This window comes from Accipiter gentilis, chromosome 1, assembly GCF_929443795.1.
Source record: "Accipiter gentilis chromosome 1, bAccGen1.1, whole genome shotgun sequence".
Classification (NCBI taxonomy): domain Eukaryota; kingdom Metazoa; phylum Chordata; class Aves; order Accipitriformes; family Accipitridae; genus Astur; species Astur gentilis.
In genome coordinates, this window is record NC_064880.1 from 25534415 (window position 1) to 25552599 (window position 18185).

The 18185-nt window shown below is 44.7% G+C and overlaps 1 protein-coding gene across 1 annotated transcript in view; it reads left to right on the forward strand.

Annotated features, from left to right (window-relative positions):
* KLF7 (KLF transcription factor 7) overlaps nucleotides 1-16913 on the forward strand; it is a 57203-nt gene extending 40290 nt beyond the window's left edge. The window contains exons 4-5 of the mRNA XM_049810602.1: nucleotides 9594-9717; nucleotides 16660-16913. Coding sequence (XP_049666559.1) covers nucleotides 9594-9717; nucleotides 16660-16711 — 176 coding nt within the window. The 3' untranslated portion in view covers nucleotides 16712-16913. The remainder of the gene's footprint in view (nucleotides 1-9593; nucleotides 9718-16659) is intronic.
* The last annotated feature ends 1272 nt before the right edge of the window (nucleotides 16914-18185 follow it).

An 18185-nucleotide genomic window follows, 5' to 3' on the forward strand; every position in this document is an offset into this window, starting at 1 on the left:
GAGCAAAACCCCACAGTCATTAGCAAAAATACAGAGCAAACCCATTTAAAATGTTGTCATTTAAAAAAGGAGGTGTCTATTCCTCTAAATGTTTTTTCCTCAGTTCTAGTCACTGGTACATGTGTTTTATTTTTTGCCTGGAATATTTGCCTTTATATTTTGCCTGGAATTTGTCAGAAACTCTTGGCCTATAACGTGGGCGTGCAAAGAGCACATCTTGGATACGCTGCTCCAGATTATGTAAATACGCACCGTGTCCCATAAAGGGCTGTCTTCGTTGTTCACCCTCTGGGATAACTTACAAAAAAACAGAGGGAAAAAAATATATTTCACGGTCCTGGAAAAATCTGACCCAGGGAACTGCTGAATTTTTTCCCCTTTTTCATCTGTTCCTCCTGCCGCTGCCACCTTGCCTTGCATCTTTGAGCTCGCGGAGCTCCGCTGAATCTGAAACTAAAAGCCCTTATTAGAGGAGATTTTTTTTAAAGTTCTCGCCGCTCCTCTGGGGACCAAAGTAATGGCAGCTTGAAGCAGCGGAGAACGTGTAATTAGGGCAAACAGCGATGCCTCGCGTGATGGGGAGAAGCAGGAGGAGCGGAGGGGAAGCGCGCAGCCGCCCGGCGTGCGCAGGCTGTTACTAGGAGACCCCGGCACGACATGCGGGAGGTGCGGGGCGCTAATGGGCCAGCCGCCGCCTGGGCACCGGCTCGACCTGCTGCACAGCTGCTCCTGCCCTCCTGTTGCCAAGCAACTCCATCCTTCTTTTTTCCTTCTTCTCTCTCTTTTTTTTTTCTTTTCTTTCTTTTCTTTCTTTTTTTTTTTTTTTTTTTTTTTTTTTTAAATTCTCCCCCCTCCCCTTACTCTGGAGGCCTAATTGGGTAGTTCTGCTGCTGGTGTTGCTGCCGGGTGCCTGCCTGGGCCTGCCGCTCTGCTGCCGTCCCCAGGGCCCGGGGCTGGGGGAAGCTGTGCCGGCAATTAATGGGGCAGAAGCGCGGGTTGTGCGCCCGGGCTGGCGCCGGCATCCGTCCCCCCGGCCCTGCTCCCTGCCAGCCAGGAGCTGCCTTCGGAGGCGAGCTGCGGAGAAGGGGGTTGAAAGGGGAACAGCGTTTTGAAGGCTTTATCGCTCTCGGTGGGCGTCTTGCTTACACCCAGGGAGATAAAGCGTGGTGTTCCTCCCCACCTTCGGTGCTCAGCGCGTATGGCAACAGGCACTCGTTAAGGGCGTCCTCCTAGGTGGAGTAGAAGATGGAAAATTTCCATTTCTTTGAATGGTGCTACATGCTTTGCTTTTCTCTGCCTTCCAGCTAGGCAAGTGGGCTTTGCGGATGTGTGTTAGGTGCTTGTGTGAGTGCAAGACGTAATGCTGCAAAAATTCATTTCTTTTCGTGTCCTGAATGGCTACGTGCCGAAGACCGCTGCTGGCTTGGTAGACAAGCTTTGGCACGGCCCTTAGGGGCTAATCTGGAGCTTTGAAGTTTGTAGAAAGACTGGTTGGACGTCGGGTCTGGTTCTTAACCTCTTTTCCCCATCTCTAATATAGACATGATCAGAGCCATCTCTCTAGAAGGGCACTGCTGACCTTTTTGGATGAAAGGAGCTGTACATAGTTCATGGAAATGTACTGCTTTTACACTTGATCATCCCTGCCCATCTAAAAATAGGTACAACCTTCTCACATTGTGTATTTCACAATCCTGTCACATTCCTCTTCTGCCCCGTACTGTCTCCTGCCAGCTTTTCTCTTGTGCTTTGTCACCCTTTCAAAGGCTTTTCCATCTTTCCAGCAGGTGGCAAAACTGTGAATAAAATGCCTTTTTTTTTTTTTTTCTTCTTTTTCCTCTTTTTGGATAGAAACCGTTGGTGAGCCACTTGAGCACTGACCGCTGCCCCCCTCTTGCATTCCTTTGTAATAATAAAAATAATAATTAGGCTTTCTATTCTCCGACAGAAATCAATTAGGAGTATATTGAGGAATGAAAGGCTCAGAAAAGTATCTGAAATTGATTTTTGTAATTAGTTTTACTGGTTGATGGGTTGCACGCACATACGCTTAGATGTTAGCATTGATCTCCAGAGGATGTGTGTATTAAATAGCCTGCTCTTCCTTTTTGCTAAAGAAATGAACTTATTAATCTTAAAAAGAGGGTGATGTTGTTGTGCGCTGAACTGCAGCTGCTCACTAGCTTTTCTGTAACCTCACGAGCAGAGCAGCTGCCTGAGCCATGTGATGGTAACTTGCTGAATCTAGTGTGAGAGTGGGGATATTTAACATGGAGCAGGTCTTGGGCCACTCCTCTTCTGTGTCTCATATTTGACAAAGTGTGCATATATAATGAGGGGGGACAGGCATGGGTGTTAAGGAGACCCGTCTGGTTAGATTACATTTTTTCAGGAGTCCTTAAAACTGATTGTCCTTCCGCAACATGCTTCTATTAATTATCACATAGCTCTTTCCATAGGAAGAGAGGAGTGACCAGTAATGTTTTCTGTTGTGCCATGTGCTGTGTGCTGATGTTCAGCTAATTAAAAGAATTATGGCTCAGCTTCATTGGTATGCCATGTATGTAGCTTGTAAAGCTCTCAGGGACCCTTGGAGATGAAGAGTGCTACATAAATATAAAATATTGTTAACGTGATGTTCCACATTAGGCGTCCCATTGTGCTGTGGCAGACTTCCGTAATAAACTGCAAAGCAAATACGAATGCCTGCCTGGTGTTTCTCTGCGAGGCGATCTGGGGGGGCTGCTTCTCACCGAAAACCGCACCGGCTTCTGGCATTTCTGAGCGACTTGCGTCTGCACCGACGGCATCCCCATGGGCAACGGCCTCTGAAGGGTGCCTTGGGTCACCCCACAGTGACACCGCTGCTCTCTGCAGCAGCACGGTCCCAGTCACCAGCCCGGGAACAACAGGTCCCCAAAGGATTTCTCAGAAAGGGCGGTGAGGAAAGTCATTAAAACACTCTCTTAAAAAGCCAGTGATTCTTCACACTTTTCTTTGCATGGCTCAGGCCCCCAGAGCTTCCTTATAGGAGAAATCCAGGCGAGAAATCCTGCATTTAATTCCTTTTTCAGTTGTAACTTGCAGATTGTCTGGTTCTCCAGGAACACCAGTCTTGGAGCAAGCGTAGCTAAAGCTGTCTTTCAATACATATCTTTATCCATTGAGGCTTTTAGAACCAGTTTCATTTTGAATAGTTTTTAAATCATAGATTTTAAAAAAGGAAGGAAATGTTTTGTGTTTCTCTCATAAAACCTTTTTTTTGGATCCTGAAACTATATGTAAATAATTCACAGTGGATTAGAACACGTGGTGATTTTTAAGGAGGTGCTTCTGTTGTTTTCCAAAGACACTTTTGCAGGCTAGTTTTATGTGGTTACGTAGCATGATATTAAGGAGCTCTTAAAACATAGTATAACAAATATCTTACTTGAATGGCCTTCAAAATGTGTATACAGACAGGATTTGCAATTTTTTCCCTCAGTTTCTTTAAGCATTTTTTGCTAAATCAATCATACTGACAAAAGGAGTCCCATGACTGTACCATGTTTTAGCCTGTACCTCTCCTGTACCACGGAGAGATACCAGCAAGGATTTTGACTGTGATTCTCCTCTGAAGTTCACTGCAGGACTGTGGGCTTAAACTACTTGATTGTTTTACTAAGTGCACCATAATTGACGTATGTTTGTGGTATGGTATTTAAGGTGGGGTGCAGGGGAGGGATGATGAAATAGAGATGGATGGATAATCATAATATCTTTGTTTACTTTTAATTCTGTAAAGATACAGGGTGAAACTCGAGCCTTAATGGGCATTTTTCCAATGGCTTTGATGGAGCCAGGATTTCACCCCACAGCATTGCCAACTCTGTGATCTTGTCGTGCACATCCCAAAATCTGGAGGGTTTTCTTAAAGTCCCTGCTCTTGAAATCCAGGGAACAGAGAGCAAACTCCTTTCTCTGTATTTCATAATGTTTCTAGCCTGCAGGGCTGCAAAGAGAAGTTTAAAATCATGGCCCCAGGTTATCTACAAAGCAGAAGGCAAATGATCTCTAAATATTATTTTCTTCTTTAAAATCTCATTATTTCTATGGGAGACTGGACTCGTGACTTTTTAACCCTTGGGGCTAAATAATGCAGATAGGAGATGTATAATATGCCCAGTGTCCATTGTGCGCTGTACTTTTGTGATCATAACAGTGTCCTCAGCTGATCTCGGTTATGCACCTCTGCGTCGTGTAACCTAATGTTTCTACTAATCAGTCTGTGTTGAAACACCACTGTGAGATGTCTGTAGCAAATGCTGCCTTACTCCTTGTACAAAAGAAATATCCCTGGGACTTAGAGGGTGCCTGTGGGATGTAGGCGGCAAGGACAGGGAGTCTCTGGATTTTGAGAAGAGACAACATCCCCACTGCTGTGTTTTGTGAAGGAATATTTATTGCAAAGGCTTGTATAGGGTTTACAATTAAGTATGTGTTGGAGAGAAAACCTGATGTTCTCTGTTTTGTGCCTGGAGAGCAAAGATACAGCTGCCTGCAGCTGAGCTGCTTGCCTAGCCCCCTGTACCATCAAAGGAGAGAAATTCACCTCCGATTCCAGTCTGACTGGGGTCTGCTGTGTCACACTCTGCACGTGCCTTTGCCTCCCCATCAACTTGAAAAAGGGCCATAGGTGGCTATTTCAGATGATGGCATTCAATATCTAAGGTTGCGTGAGGCGAAACTCACCAAGACTGCCAGAGGCTAGAAAATGGAGGGAGAAGTCCCGAGGACCAGTGTGGTGTCTCCATCACAGAACCAGCCCAGCTCTATCAATAATGTTTTGCTGGGAACCTGGTGTCTGTTTACCACAGTAGTGTTGCTAGGATTGTGTGCTTGGCTCTTTCGTATTTTCAAATGATATATTTTTGGCTTTCAAGAGAAAGCTATACCAATCATTTGTTTATTTTTGTAACTAGGTGCCTAATATTTAGTCTTGCATTTGTCTTAGTCACCAAAGGAATAGTGACCCGATTTCAGGGCTGCCAAAGTCTGATGGATTTCTGTTATGACTTATAAATTCTAGCTTCACTATTGCATGCTTCCCATAAATTTGCAAAGGTCTTTGTCCTCCAGTTAAAGATTGGACCAGGCTGTATGAAATAAAGAGGATGGAGGGCCAGACTGTGCTGAAGTGTGCTTTGGAGGTACTTTTAGAAGAAGAGCTAGGTTGTGTGAGGTGCCATAAACAGAAATGAAACAGCAAGCCTATTCCCCAAGTATCCCAATCTCAGGGTATGAAAATATTGTCCGGGAAGATGAAGAGATTAAAATGGGCTATGGACCATAGGACAGAGCCACAGTGAAGAGAGGCTGCTTCACAGAAGTATGCAGTCACAATGGACTGAAACCCTAAAGCATATCTGAAGGGCTAATAGCGTTTCTGTACCACTAACTTTTCTGATCATAAGGTCCTTCTAGATCAGTAGGTTTCAGCACGGTGCTCTGTGCGCTTGCAGGCATGCGCAGGCTGCTTCTTGGGGATCTTCAGTAAGCAGCTGAGGGTGTGTCTATGTGGGTGTTTTCTGGAGACCAGGTGTCCCCCTTTGAGGTGAGTCGTCTGGTTGCCCCCGTTCACTGTGCTTTGGTTCAGCCTGGCCGGAGCGCAAGCATGGTTTTGGATGGCCTGTCCCAAGAAGTGCTCTGCAAGTACACAGCTGGCACGCTTGACCTATGGATGGGCTCAGGCCACAAGACCAGGCTGCGGCTAGCCAGAAATAACACTCTTGAAACGCACGCAGTGAGGATGTTGGGTCCTGCGTACCCACTGTTTCACTCTGCAGCTCTCCTTTACTGTGCTGCGCTGCTCTCTGATGCACATGCTGCCCAAGGAAACTGGAATGTGGTCAGCAACCTTGAAATCACTAGGTAGCCATCTCCACCTCCTAGGGAAAAAATTGGAAAAAGCTGAAAGCCGCTATTCTGTGTCAGTTCTAGAAGATTTTCCATAAGCAAATGGTACATTGTTTTAACACTAGTGTTCATCTCAGAAAATTGCATAATTCACTGCTTGAATGTGTGTCTGCATTGCTGGCTGCCTGCCCTTCCCAGGTGCATTTGCGGATGTGTGAAAGCTGAACCAGCCCCACAGTGTCGAGCACGTTCTGAACTGAAACAGCTGAGTATTTAACAGCTGCATATCTGGGTATTGGCTTCTTTTCGGATATGCATTGGCTCCTCTGTTGAGTGCATTTGTATAAATGTGGATTTATGGATTTGTTTAAGCACTGCACAGATCCTTGTGTTGAATAAAGGTGACTTAAGGAGTAGAGCCTCCTTCCTGGGAGTGGCTCGCAGGCACGAGTTTTAAGGTTATTAATTTTGAGGAATTAGAGCCTGAAAAAAGTCAGTGTGGCACAGCTCCGTGATGTTCCTGTTTTTAATTGGATTTTGAAGCTTATAATTAATTTGTTAAAAAGGGGGAGATCCTGGCCCTGTAGAAGTGAGTGGGAGTTTTGCCATTGCCTTCAGCAGAGGAGGATTTCACCATCTATCCTTTTACTATTGCTAATCCTCTGCAACAACAGAAGAGCAGCCTGGCACATGGAAAGGATCTTTCCCATTTCTTCTCCCTGCTGTTGCCAGTAGTGAGGTAGGAGGACCCTCCCCCCCTTCTCCGTTCCCATGCTTCCTACATACGTGCATCTCGGCAAGACATGCTTTCATTTCATTTTCGGGTAAGGTGAAAGCAGCCATTAAAGAAGCAGTTTGTTCTTAGTCTTCTCGTGCAGAGATATGGAGGTCTCTCTCCTCCTGCCCTCTCATGTTTTTGAGTAGCTGCAGGAGAGCAGGAAATCTAACCTCTTTGAGGTCTCTGGGTCAAGGAGCCGTCTGACATGGCTTTAAAGGTCACCGTGCTCCTTTGCGTTTATCTTGTGCTGTGTGGAGCAATGTATGCCAGCATGCTGTCTGGAGCACAAAGAGGTACTGTCTGACATTTTGTGGAACGGGGCTTGAGTTACAGAGGAAAAGCATCTGAAAACAAACTCAGCTCAGGGCTGCGCAACGCCAGACCAGGAACACTTGAGAGAGGAGCTCCTGCAGCAAGTAACAGAGATATGTGGCATCCCATGGGTTTACCAGTAATCATGCTTGGCATTTCTGTCTCTCGTAACCTATATATAGCACTGTACATTTTCAAAACTCTTGACAAACGTTAACAAGCCAAACTCGGCTTCAGTCCTAATAGCCCTTGTTTCAGAAAGCCCAGGATGTTTTTCCTTCACCCTTCTGCTCTGTAGGCGACTGTATCCTTCAGACTGGCTGTACCTACCAGATTTGGCTGAGCAGCCGTCTTCTGCGTTTGCTTTACAGCTTGTGTAGCAAACGTGCACTGCAAGGCGGTTTGTCTGCCTTGCTGTCTCCACTCTAAGGCAGGCACTAGAGAGCGTCAGAGAACTGAGGAAGCTGAATTGTCATCGAGGATTGTTTACTGACAGCTTTTAAATATAGTGCATGAACTGTTCAGGCAAAACTGGTGTGCCATCATCGACATGACCAAGGCTGGGGAAATCCCTTTTCTCGGAGAAAGGGAGAGCAGATGCAGTATGCCAGGTAGGATGTCAAGGGCTGGCGGGGAAGAGCACTGCAACTGTAGTTCTGGGGCCAGCACTGGCGACAATGTTTGAATTACATACAGTTGAGTAACCAGCCCAGAAACAAGACACCAGCACTTGGCTCACCAACAAGAAGTTTCTTGCTTTTTTTTTTCCCCTGAAGAAGTCCTATTAAAAGAAAAAAAGAACAAAAGGCAAGTCTGCAGAGATGACCAGGCAGGCACAATCTAAGTGGGGTGGTGTTATTGTTGGCTCAGTCCATTGTCCTGTTGGGCATTTTCCCATGCGCTGGACTGCGGCACACAAACAGAGACATCCAGGCTGGCCTTTTGGCATTCAGGGACTGAGGGACAAATGGATATTTTGGCAAAGTCTTGCCGGCTGCTGCCCCTCTTCATTGCTTCACCCCAATGAATCTTTTAATTGAGCTACTGAGCCAAAGAAACTTCTCAGAGGCCAGTAAAATGGCTCAACTCCAGTTAATGTCTCAGCCCACTCTGCTATTCTCTGTGAAGCAGAGCTGCTAGTGCAATAAGAAGTCTGCAGAAACTCACTCACCAGAGAACAGCTTTTTTTAAAATGTACTTTGACGCAATTCTCTTGCCCTTTTCACTTTTCTTGCTCTTTTGGCCTCTCCAATTTGTCACCTTGAAATACATAGGTCTCCCATAATCAGATCTCACTCCTTTACTTGCTGAATAGACATACTAAATATAGAAATCTGCGTCTCTGCACTGAGAAATTTGTCTGCTGTGGCCAAGCGATTGTTTCACGTGACTGGCATAGAGAAATCATACAGACTGCAACTTCAGTTTGGTCGGTGGTGGTTTTTTTAAGATCACCTTCTTAGCAATTTTAAGAACAAGTAAATAAGTAATAATGCCTTCTCTGTTTATAATACTCAGGTTAGAAGCTTGGTAGTGAAAGTGATTTCTTATTTGCATTTTATCTCAACTCCCTCCTCTTCTAATGCACCCATACGGTGCTGACTGCATGGGGAATAGTGACATGGAGTTCATACAGGAGGAGATGCACTAGAGCATGTGTTCTGGGGGGCAGATGATAAATTTGCATGCACACGAATACATGTACACTGAATGGGAAAAGGGGAGGCATGAGACCTTGGAATTCTTCATCAGAAGGCGTTAATGACTCCACGGATGTTACACCATGGCAGACTTTGATTCACAGAGACTGGTTTGCATTAGAAGATAGGTAGACATGAACATAGCAGACCAGAATCTCTCCTGTTTTAACACTGCACCGTTTCACCACCTTCAGTGGTATGGCTAATATTTTGGGGCAGAATAACGGCTGGTAAAGGTGTAGTGCAAAAAGCCTGAAGGACCAGCTGATTTAAAGAAGAAAACATTTCTCCTCTCGCAGTCACTGTCCTGATGCATAGTTTCTTGAACCAAGGAACAGTTTTTGTTGTCAGAAGCAACTAAAGAAGGTGCAGTCCTAGGGGGCAGTGGGCGTGAAAGCTTGAGGGGAACAGAAGTGAGTCTGGCCACATGGGGAGGTAAATGGCAGCTGGGGTAAAGCATGCAATGCAGTAGTGGTGGTCACTCTGGAGTGGTGCACACCTGCAGTGTGTTCAGATGTTAGTACAGCCACTCACAGGTACCACAGTAGTTTATCTGGCAAGGGTAGAGTGAGCTGAAAAGCTGGCTGAAAATCAGGCTCCAGCCACACAGCAGGGCAGGCATTTGGGGACGTTCTGAGGGCTTCTTTGAAGAGTAATTGACTGGTTTTGTTAGAAATGGAAAATAACGTTGTGCAAGAATTTTACCAGCAGTAAAATTTGGGCTGGATCCATCCTCAGTACAATGCATCATAAGCCTTAAGTTGTTTCCATCCCACACTGGCCATGAATTGTGTGATGGGCTAACCTGCCCGAACGGGCAGAGGCGTAGGTGGGAGGACACACGGCTTGCAGGTTGAGTGCTCAGTAATCCTACTGCCACGCTGACTGTTCTCTCCTCCCCTCTGCAGGTGAGAAGCCTTACAAGTGCTCGTGGGAAGGGTGCGAGTGGCGTTTTGCACGGAGCGACGAGCTCACGAGGCATTACAGAAAGCACACGGGTGCAAAGCCCTTTAAATGCAACCATTGTGACAGGTAATGCAGCTGCCTAACACGGTGTTCAAGCAACATGTGGACTTTGTGAGTGGCATGGAGCCACCAGCTCCCTGAGACAAGAGACCTGGCTCCCAGCAGAGAGGCCCCTTCTGGCCTCCTGTCCCAGTGCCTCAATCCCTGAGCCAAGGAGGGCCCCTCCACTCTGCCCCTGTCCTCTCTGCCTGACTGGCCAGGCAGACTGGCAGAGGGGGGAATACTTACTAAGCAGCCTAAGCTGTTTCCATCCCACAGCACAGAGAAAGATGTGGGACCGGGTGTAGGTCTGACTGAAACCTGCTGGTGTCAGTTGTGGGCACAAGATTCAGTCCACAGGGCAGCTCTTGTCAACACTCTTAAAGCAGAAAAGACACCCAGAGGGCCCTAGACCACTTCAGTGATGGACCTCTCAACAAAGCATCTCCACAGCATTCCGTCTCCTGGTCCTATAAGCCTGGTGCCCTCACAAAGGCAGAGCTCCCTCTGTTTGCTCTGCGTCAAGGATTACCCCAAACACCACTGCTGGCTGCCTGCATTTTGGCAGGGTGGGCCTCACAGAACCAGTGGGCCTCACAAGTATGTGGATGTATGACAGAGTGGGAGGGAGTTGTGCCACAAGTGCCTCAAATCTATAAGAAACCTCTAGGAAAAAAGCACTTAATTTCTGTATGATCATTGTCTTCACTTACCACTGACTCCAGGGCTCCATGCTTCCCCAGATGTAACAGGGGAGAGTCAATAAAAGACAGCAAAGGGCATAATTTTCAAAAGCACAAGAGTGATTTAGGCACATCTTACAATTCAAGTTCATGGGGTTGTTTTGTGTAGGATCAGTGATCTCTGCACATTTCTGCTAATTAGCGAATCTTTTCCTACAGTTTTAAATCTCACCCTTGATATCTGTTTGATGTGGGAAATACTCTGCACCTTCATTCTGCGTGGGCCCAGATTTAAGAGCCTGACCGGTGCCCAGAGCCAAGGTTCCTGAAGAGCCTGTCATTCTCCTCTGGGCACTCAGAAGTGAGAAGCCAGTTTTGCCCGGTGAGCTGAGCACCCAGCAGCTCCCAGTGAGAGCCATGGTTGCTGCTGCTCACTGCTGATTCCTTTTTGCAGTCCTCACTGCTTTAGCTGCTTGAATGAATGATGAACTCGTCTGAAAAATCTGGTCATCCTTGCTTGGTGCTGAGCATTTTTGAAAGCTGGGTTCTTTGAATTTAGAAACAAAACCAAAAGAAAACCCTCCTCCCCATCCCTGATCCCAATTGATAAGAAATTAGGGTGGAGCAAAAGCAATTACCCCTGTAATGACTCTTGACAGCACTGACAAGATCGAACAATGAGCACTTCTCCCCCTTGCACCCCCCCAGATGGAGACTGGCAGTGCCCTGGGTGAAACCTGGATCCACTATTGAGTAATCAAATAATGTGCTTGCATCTGAACATGTTATCCAGCTAATCCTATTTATATATATTTTTAAAAGAGGCTTAAGAAAATTACCCATCTTTTTAATGCAGCACTAAGGTTCTCTGCTCTGATAAGGAAACATTTTGTAATACAATAAAGGCTCTAGGAAGCCTCTGGGTACACCAGAGCAGCAGAGAACATGCGTGGAGAGAGGATGTGTGGGACATAAACAAGGGACCCCATCCTTTTATGGGAAGGAAATTTGATCATTTTCACATCCTGCCTTTCCAAGAGCTTCATCTCCTTAAGTGCTCTTCTGCCCTTGTCTCCCCTCTTCCTGTCCCCCTTCCCCCATGGAGGGCTTCCTCTTGGATTATCTTTTGTTTTATCCCTGGATTATTTTTTGTTTGCTCAGAATGGGGGACAGGATAAGCCAAGTAGGGACCTGTGGAGTTCTGCTTTTGTATAAGCACCTCTGTGAAGGAAAACAGTTATGTTGTCCGTTTTAAATGTAAAGCATTGCCTTTCTCTTTTCTTTCCTCTGAAGAACAAACTAACCATCCTGGCCCCACAAACACACACACACGCACACACACATGCACACAAAGCCCCAAGGTTTCTGTGTCAGGACAGACAATATTTTGAGCACAGGTCTAAAGAAATACAGTCAGTATTTTCAACTCCTCAGTCTCCTTCAGCCCTTTGTTAAGTATTCATTCATCTCCCTCTACTATTATCCCTTCCTACGTAGGTTTTTCTTTGGCAGCCAACTCAGTCACTGCAGTTAAGAGATATATTCCTGCAATCATCTAATGCTTTTTCTGCTCTTCAGCTGAATCTGTAGATGAAGGAAAAATACTTATTAATAAGTTAAGAGTGCTGGGCATTGTGCACTGTTAAACTCCATGCACATACCATCTGTGTGTGGTGGTAGGAGACAGATTTGTCTTTACTCTCCCAGTCAGTTGTACAAGCTCACAGAGTGCCTGCCTGTTCTTCTTTTGGCCCACTCTGCCATCCCACTATTTTTCCTTCTTTTCTCATTCACAGATCTCTCTACTAACCACCTATTGCAGATGTCACCTCAAGCAAGCACTGAAACATGTGCCTAAATTTGTCCTTAGCTGTTTAGGCAGACTTTTAATGTTAAAGACCCTCCTTCATGAGCCAGGGTTCCCAGCTGGAGAACAGTTTCTCCACATTTGAACTGCTACCCTTTATTGCACCCACCATTATTGACAGGAGTTGTGATCACTCCCTCAGACATCCAGTCTTGCTACACTTTAAGGAGCCTTTGGAGTTCTTTTAACAACACTGACGTAGCACAAAACATATGCCTGTTGTTCAGAGGTGAAGGCCATACCTTAGCAATCAGAGCATGAAAGTGGTGATTCAGAGAGCGAAGAAAGGGGATGTTGTACACACAGTCTGGCTGCAATTCCCTTCCCAGGCTGTTTTCAGATGTGTTTGTGTCTCTGACTTTCTGGCTGACATCAAAGGGATATTAAATATCCTCTTTGTACAGGTCAATTTTTAAAGCAAAAGAGATAAGAAGACGTGATTCTTTTCTGCTGTCCCAGCCCTATCCCAACACCATACAGCCCACAGATCACATTGTTAGTTATAGCTGGCAAAGTACCACTGGTTTGAGTAGCACCATATGTACTGCAAATGGTGTGTGGTTTGGTGGCAGCAGGGGAGAAAGAAGAATCAGCAAAAGTGGTGTGGAAAGCAGTGTACAAGTCCCTAGTGCCTTCCAGACATCAGGGATGTGCTGGTTATTAGCTTTCCCCAGGAATTTTGCTCTTCAGAAACACAGGCTAGGGTTATGTTCCTCACACAGTGCAAGCCTTCAGCTGTCCAAGGGGAAGAGGAAGACTGGGTAGTGACACTCACTTGTTCTGCATAAATATGTGCTTAGGAGATAGCAGCTTAGTGCTAGACTATTGGGGTATATATTCCTCTGTGTGTGTGTGCGCACTTGTGCACACGTGGTTTTCTTTTTGACAGCACGCTAAGAGCACACTTAGCTGGAATGAACACATCCCACAGTGGAGAATCCACAGCTGGTAAGAAAGATGGCTGAGCAATATATTCTCTTCTCATCATAGTTACCTTCCCTCTTTCTCCTGCAGAGGCATCAGTGCCGAACAGTACTGTGTTGCTAAGGAGATAGAGCAGAAAGAGAAAGGAAGGAATCATGTTTGGGAGCAGGGAATTATGTATCACACATTACTGTATGACTTTCAGAATTAGGGTATCTTATTCTAGTATAAACTGTCCTTTCTAGGAAGAGCTGGTCTGGGGGAGAGATGGTGGGGAAGACTGTGATGGGCCCACGTACAATGTGCAGAGCTGGTGTTTGAACTGGAAGAAGCATAGAGCCAGAGTTGTGGAGCAAGGTCTTGTCTCACAGGCAGGACTAGAGACCAGCAAGCTGCTGTTTTTCAATTTGTGAAGGAAGGAGTTTCTCTTGACAGCTTATCCTGTGGAGCCTCTTCCACTGCTGCCTGTAGTCCCAGAAGGAAAAAAAAATGTGTCCACTGACCAATAGCTTTTTTGGCAGTGTGATTTAGCTGCAGAATTTTGTAGGGATTGTTTTATTGATGAAAATAAACATCCACATCCACCAGCCTTACCAAGAGATAGAACTAACCAAATTAGTCAGCAGGAGAACGTGAAGAATTAGTATTGTACCATTTTATTAGCTATAAACTAGCAAATATGGTACCACTTTATTAGCTATAAAAATGTATTAGGGCTGAAAAATATACTAGATGCTAATACTGTGGTTACTGATGTGAAACAGTGTATTGAAGCCACATTTTTAACAGATCTGGCTGTGCTGTGACTCAGCATACTTTTTCCTGAGTTGCATGTATAATAGAGACAATTGGAGAGGAAAAGCCATGCTTGGGTGGTGGTCTTATGACTAGTCCTAGACTGAAGTGCCAGCTGGTGCATGTCTTTTTGGCAGCCGCTCAAGCTGTTGTTTTGTTTTGGCAGCCCTTGTAGCCAGAGCATGCTGCTTTCTCAGTTTAGACTGACGAGAGAGATGTTGGTCCAAGGATGTATTTTGGCACCCTAGGGCTAGAAAATTCTAGCTGTGCTGAGCCTGCTGTGTTGAAAGCCAAGTGTCCATTGTCAGATTCACGTCTGTCTCGCTGTGCTTCATGTAGGAGCTTGGAGGAATGCATCCTCCGTCCTATTTTGAAGTCTTTCTTTTTAGTTTTTGCCACTCTGAAGGTATTAACCTCCTTGTAAGCTGCTACAAATCAGTAGAGAGCAGCTGACTTGACCAGAGCTATGCGCATCCACAGAAGATGAGTATCTAGCTTTTCTTGCGAAACTTGCCTTCTTACAAGGTTTCTGTGTCTTAAAAATGCACCTCTTGATCGCTCATCTCTGTGTGTAGATGCAGATAGATTGCCCGTGCAGGGGAATACTGCCAGCAGGACAGAAAAGATCCCCTAACTATTTAAAATCTCTTCATTTTTATAGTTGTTCTCTTTCTCAGCCTTTCTCTGCTTAGGGTGTTTATCCTCTGGGTGTTTGCCTTTAGATTGAGTGTTCTTTTTTTTATCTTCTTTTTTTGGCTTTTTTTACTGAGGAGTTCAATTCATTCTTTTACCTTCTTCTTTCTGAAAAATACGAAATACTCAACTACTGGTTTCTTGGAAATACATTCACTGCCCATGTATGAGCTATCCAGATTCTCACAATAAGCCATTTGGATATTCTTCAGACCAGTATCGGTGGCTCTTTTATACTCTAAATCTGTGGGGCAGTGAAAAGACATTCCAGGCAAGTCAGTTCTGGAAGTACCTTTTCATGGTGCCCCTCAGAGCCTACAAAACCAGTTTTCTCAAAAGCCAGAGATATGTGGGGTTTGTGTGATATTTATAATAGATGTTTTTTGGTATTAGTAAAAATAAATAAGCCAGTGTCTTGTGGCTTAGGGTAGAAAGAAGATAAGCCAAGATTTGCAGGGAACTTGGAAACCTCCCGTTTTTTAGTGCTCAACTTGAAGTATCAAGTAGAAGTTTAATTTCTGAGAGTGTCTAAGTCCTGCCACTCTGACAGTCAGGCTCCATTTTGGGGCTTTGGGGTAGGCAGTCCAGAACCACTGCCTGCTTGTCCTGCAGTTTGCTCTCTGGTGCTGTACATATCTTTAATGACACTGTGACAGTGGGTGTGAAATGGGTTGGCGCTTTCAATCCCATTTCTAATGGGTATGAATTTGACAAAATATTCTTGCTTACTGGCAGTCTTGATAAAATGGGGTATATATTAAATGACGGAGAATAAAAACACTTATCCTCCTGAGAACTTATTCCCCTGATCACTCTGACAATATCTTCGTGAAGTGCCTGAATTTGGGCTGCTGTTCCTGCTGCTGTGAGTGCCCTGCAGCATGTCTACTACAAGGCAGCTGTTTTAGAATATTAATTCCTGATTAACTCTTTGTGGGGTTGCTCTTTTCCTGGAGTAAGCGTGCTTTATTCTGAGTATCTTAACCCACTTCCCAAGTGGATTAAGTCATTTCAGAAGAAGGCATTCATAAGCCTTTAGAGAGGGAGTTAATCAAGAATACATGCATTTCAAATTCGTGCCCTACCTTATTCTCAATTAACTGCATGTTTAGACCAGCCCTAAAACTTCCACTAGTTCTCTAGGGTTGCCACTCTAAGTCCGTCTCATCAGCATCCATCTACATGTTCAGAATGTCAAAACATTACATTTTCTTATAAGACAGAGAAAAATGGCTTTGTGGATAAAGAACAGAAGTTCAAAGCTGAAGTCCTGGCATTTTTTTTTCTGGTTTTACTATACTTCTTGTGTGATTTACAATTTTCTTGCCTTCTCTATCTCTCGATTTTCACTCTTACAAAATAGGCATAATACCTTATCTTCTCTCAACATCCTTCAGGGAGACAGCACTCATCAACATCCACATATTACCACCCAGATTCCCAGCAGAGAGAAAGGGAGAGATATGTAGACTGACAGATTGTCAGCCTCCAAATTCTGAACCACCTTTCCTTCCAGTTTGGAGTTAGAAAAGAGAGTTCAGCTTTCAAATCTGGCATTGTACTTCGGTGCTTGTTGCAACTACTGGGCACTTGAGAAAGCTGGTGGTTTTTTAAACTGGTATTGCTGAGTACTTGAGTAAAACTGACTTGTTTTATTTTATTTCTTTATATGCACACACACACTTACAGTAAATACTTTATTTTATACTACAGGTGCACAGATGAGCACTCTTCCCTGATGTTTGACTCAGTGAAAGAAGAGGGAGGGAGGGAGAGGAACAGAGAAAGAAGGAGAGTAGTCTGTTTAGCTGCTGAAGAGCCAGGATAGTTGGCCATCTGTGGTCCCAGAGGCCAATCACACAGGATTTGGTGGTGATCCATGGATAATATAAGGAATGTCTCTAAACTTGGATACATATTTCCTCCTGTACATAAGGAGGAAGGAACAGGAACCCTGTTTTCCCAAATTCTGTATTTATTTCATTTCCCACTTGCTTTATTTTGCAGGTGTTTTTCCAGGTCTGATCACCTCGCCCTCCACATGAAGAGACACATCTAAAAATCAGTCAGCTTGGCATGGATGGCATCTGAGCTAAGTGTTGTGAGATGAAAGTGGAACTCAAGTTACAATGCACTACCTTGCAGGAGAAGAGAACTTGATCACATGTAATCCTCTGTACAGAGACCACACGCTCACACTGTCATGCACCCAGTTATACTTCAATACGTACATTGGTTCTTTATGCCTTGCCCCAGCTGGATGGGAGAAGATGCAGGCGAGGAAATGGTGTGGAGATGAAGTCAATGAGAAGGAACAGTTGCTTACAGTACTTCATCCCTCTTGGATTTGTTTCCTGTTTTTGCCAATGGAAATCAAAGAAAACGGAGGAGGCTTCCCTGCAGGTGGACGGCAGTAGGAGGGGCTTATTTAACTTGCTTCTCAATGCAACTCCATCGGAGAATATGTCGTCTTGAAGTTGCATATTTGTAGCACTAACTTTCTTTTTAAATAGATGGGGGGAAAACAATGACCTAGAAAACCAAATCCCAGTTTGGTAGCCAAAATTAACCTCTTGGTTCATTTGTTCTTTGTCTGAGAATTCCTAATGTTCAGTGCGTCAGACTTCTCACAGACACTTTGACCTGTCTTGGTTATGGTTCTTCTTCCTAGAACTGAGCTATTGAGATCCTTTTAAGTCAATACCAGTGGCCTTAATGGCAGTAGACTGTGGAGTGACACTTGTGACACAAATATCCTCTTTTTGGCCTGAGTTTATGTAGACTTCATGGAGGACTATATTTTTGTTGGTTGTTTTTATTTTAATTTTTGTTTTAGCTATTGCACAACATATGCACTAGGGACTCTGGAAGCTGCTGCCATGATGGCTAAGTGGCCAAGGGATAAAACCCTGAGAAACAGCACCTAATATCTCTGTAGGCCTCACCTTATTGCCATAGCTAGGACTTATTGTTTATTTGTTGAACAAAAAACTTTAAAAGCTTATTTGGAAGCTTAAACATTTTTTCTCTTTTCTCCACGAACAAGTGATCTTCAGAACTCCTTGTCTTCACCTGGATATTGGTCTGGGACTGGCCACACAGGCATGACTACAGGATTCCTTCCGCACCATGTGAGCATGTTAGCCACAGCCCACAGTGACTTAGTGATGAATTATGTTGCTTTTTCTTGATGTTCTTCTATTAACCAATTTCAAACATTAGACTTTTGTTTGTGTAAAGAGCACCTGCAGACATTTTAATTTAAAGATAATGTTTGTTGAGCATCTTACACACAAAAAAACCCAAGCCAAAAATCCTGCTCCAGTCTCTGAGTGGGAAATCGAGAACCTCTTCCAAGTACAATGGCTTCATTCAGCATTAGCCTTTTAAAGAAATTATCAAAGTCCTCCTTTTCCATTCATCAAGTTGATGCTGTAGCCCACTCCTATATGAAAAAATGTAACAGTGTGAACGGTGAAGGAAGGGTTGGATTTTACATACAGCAGTGAGGCTTTTCCAAATGATTGGTCTAA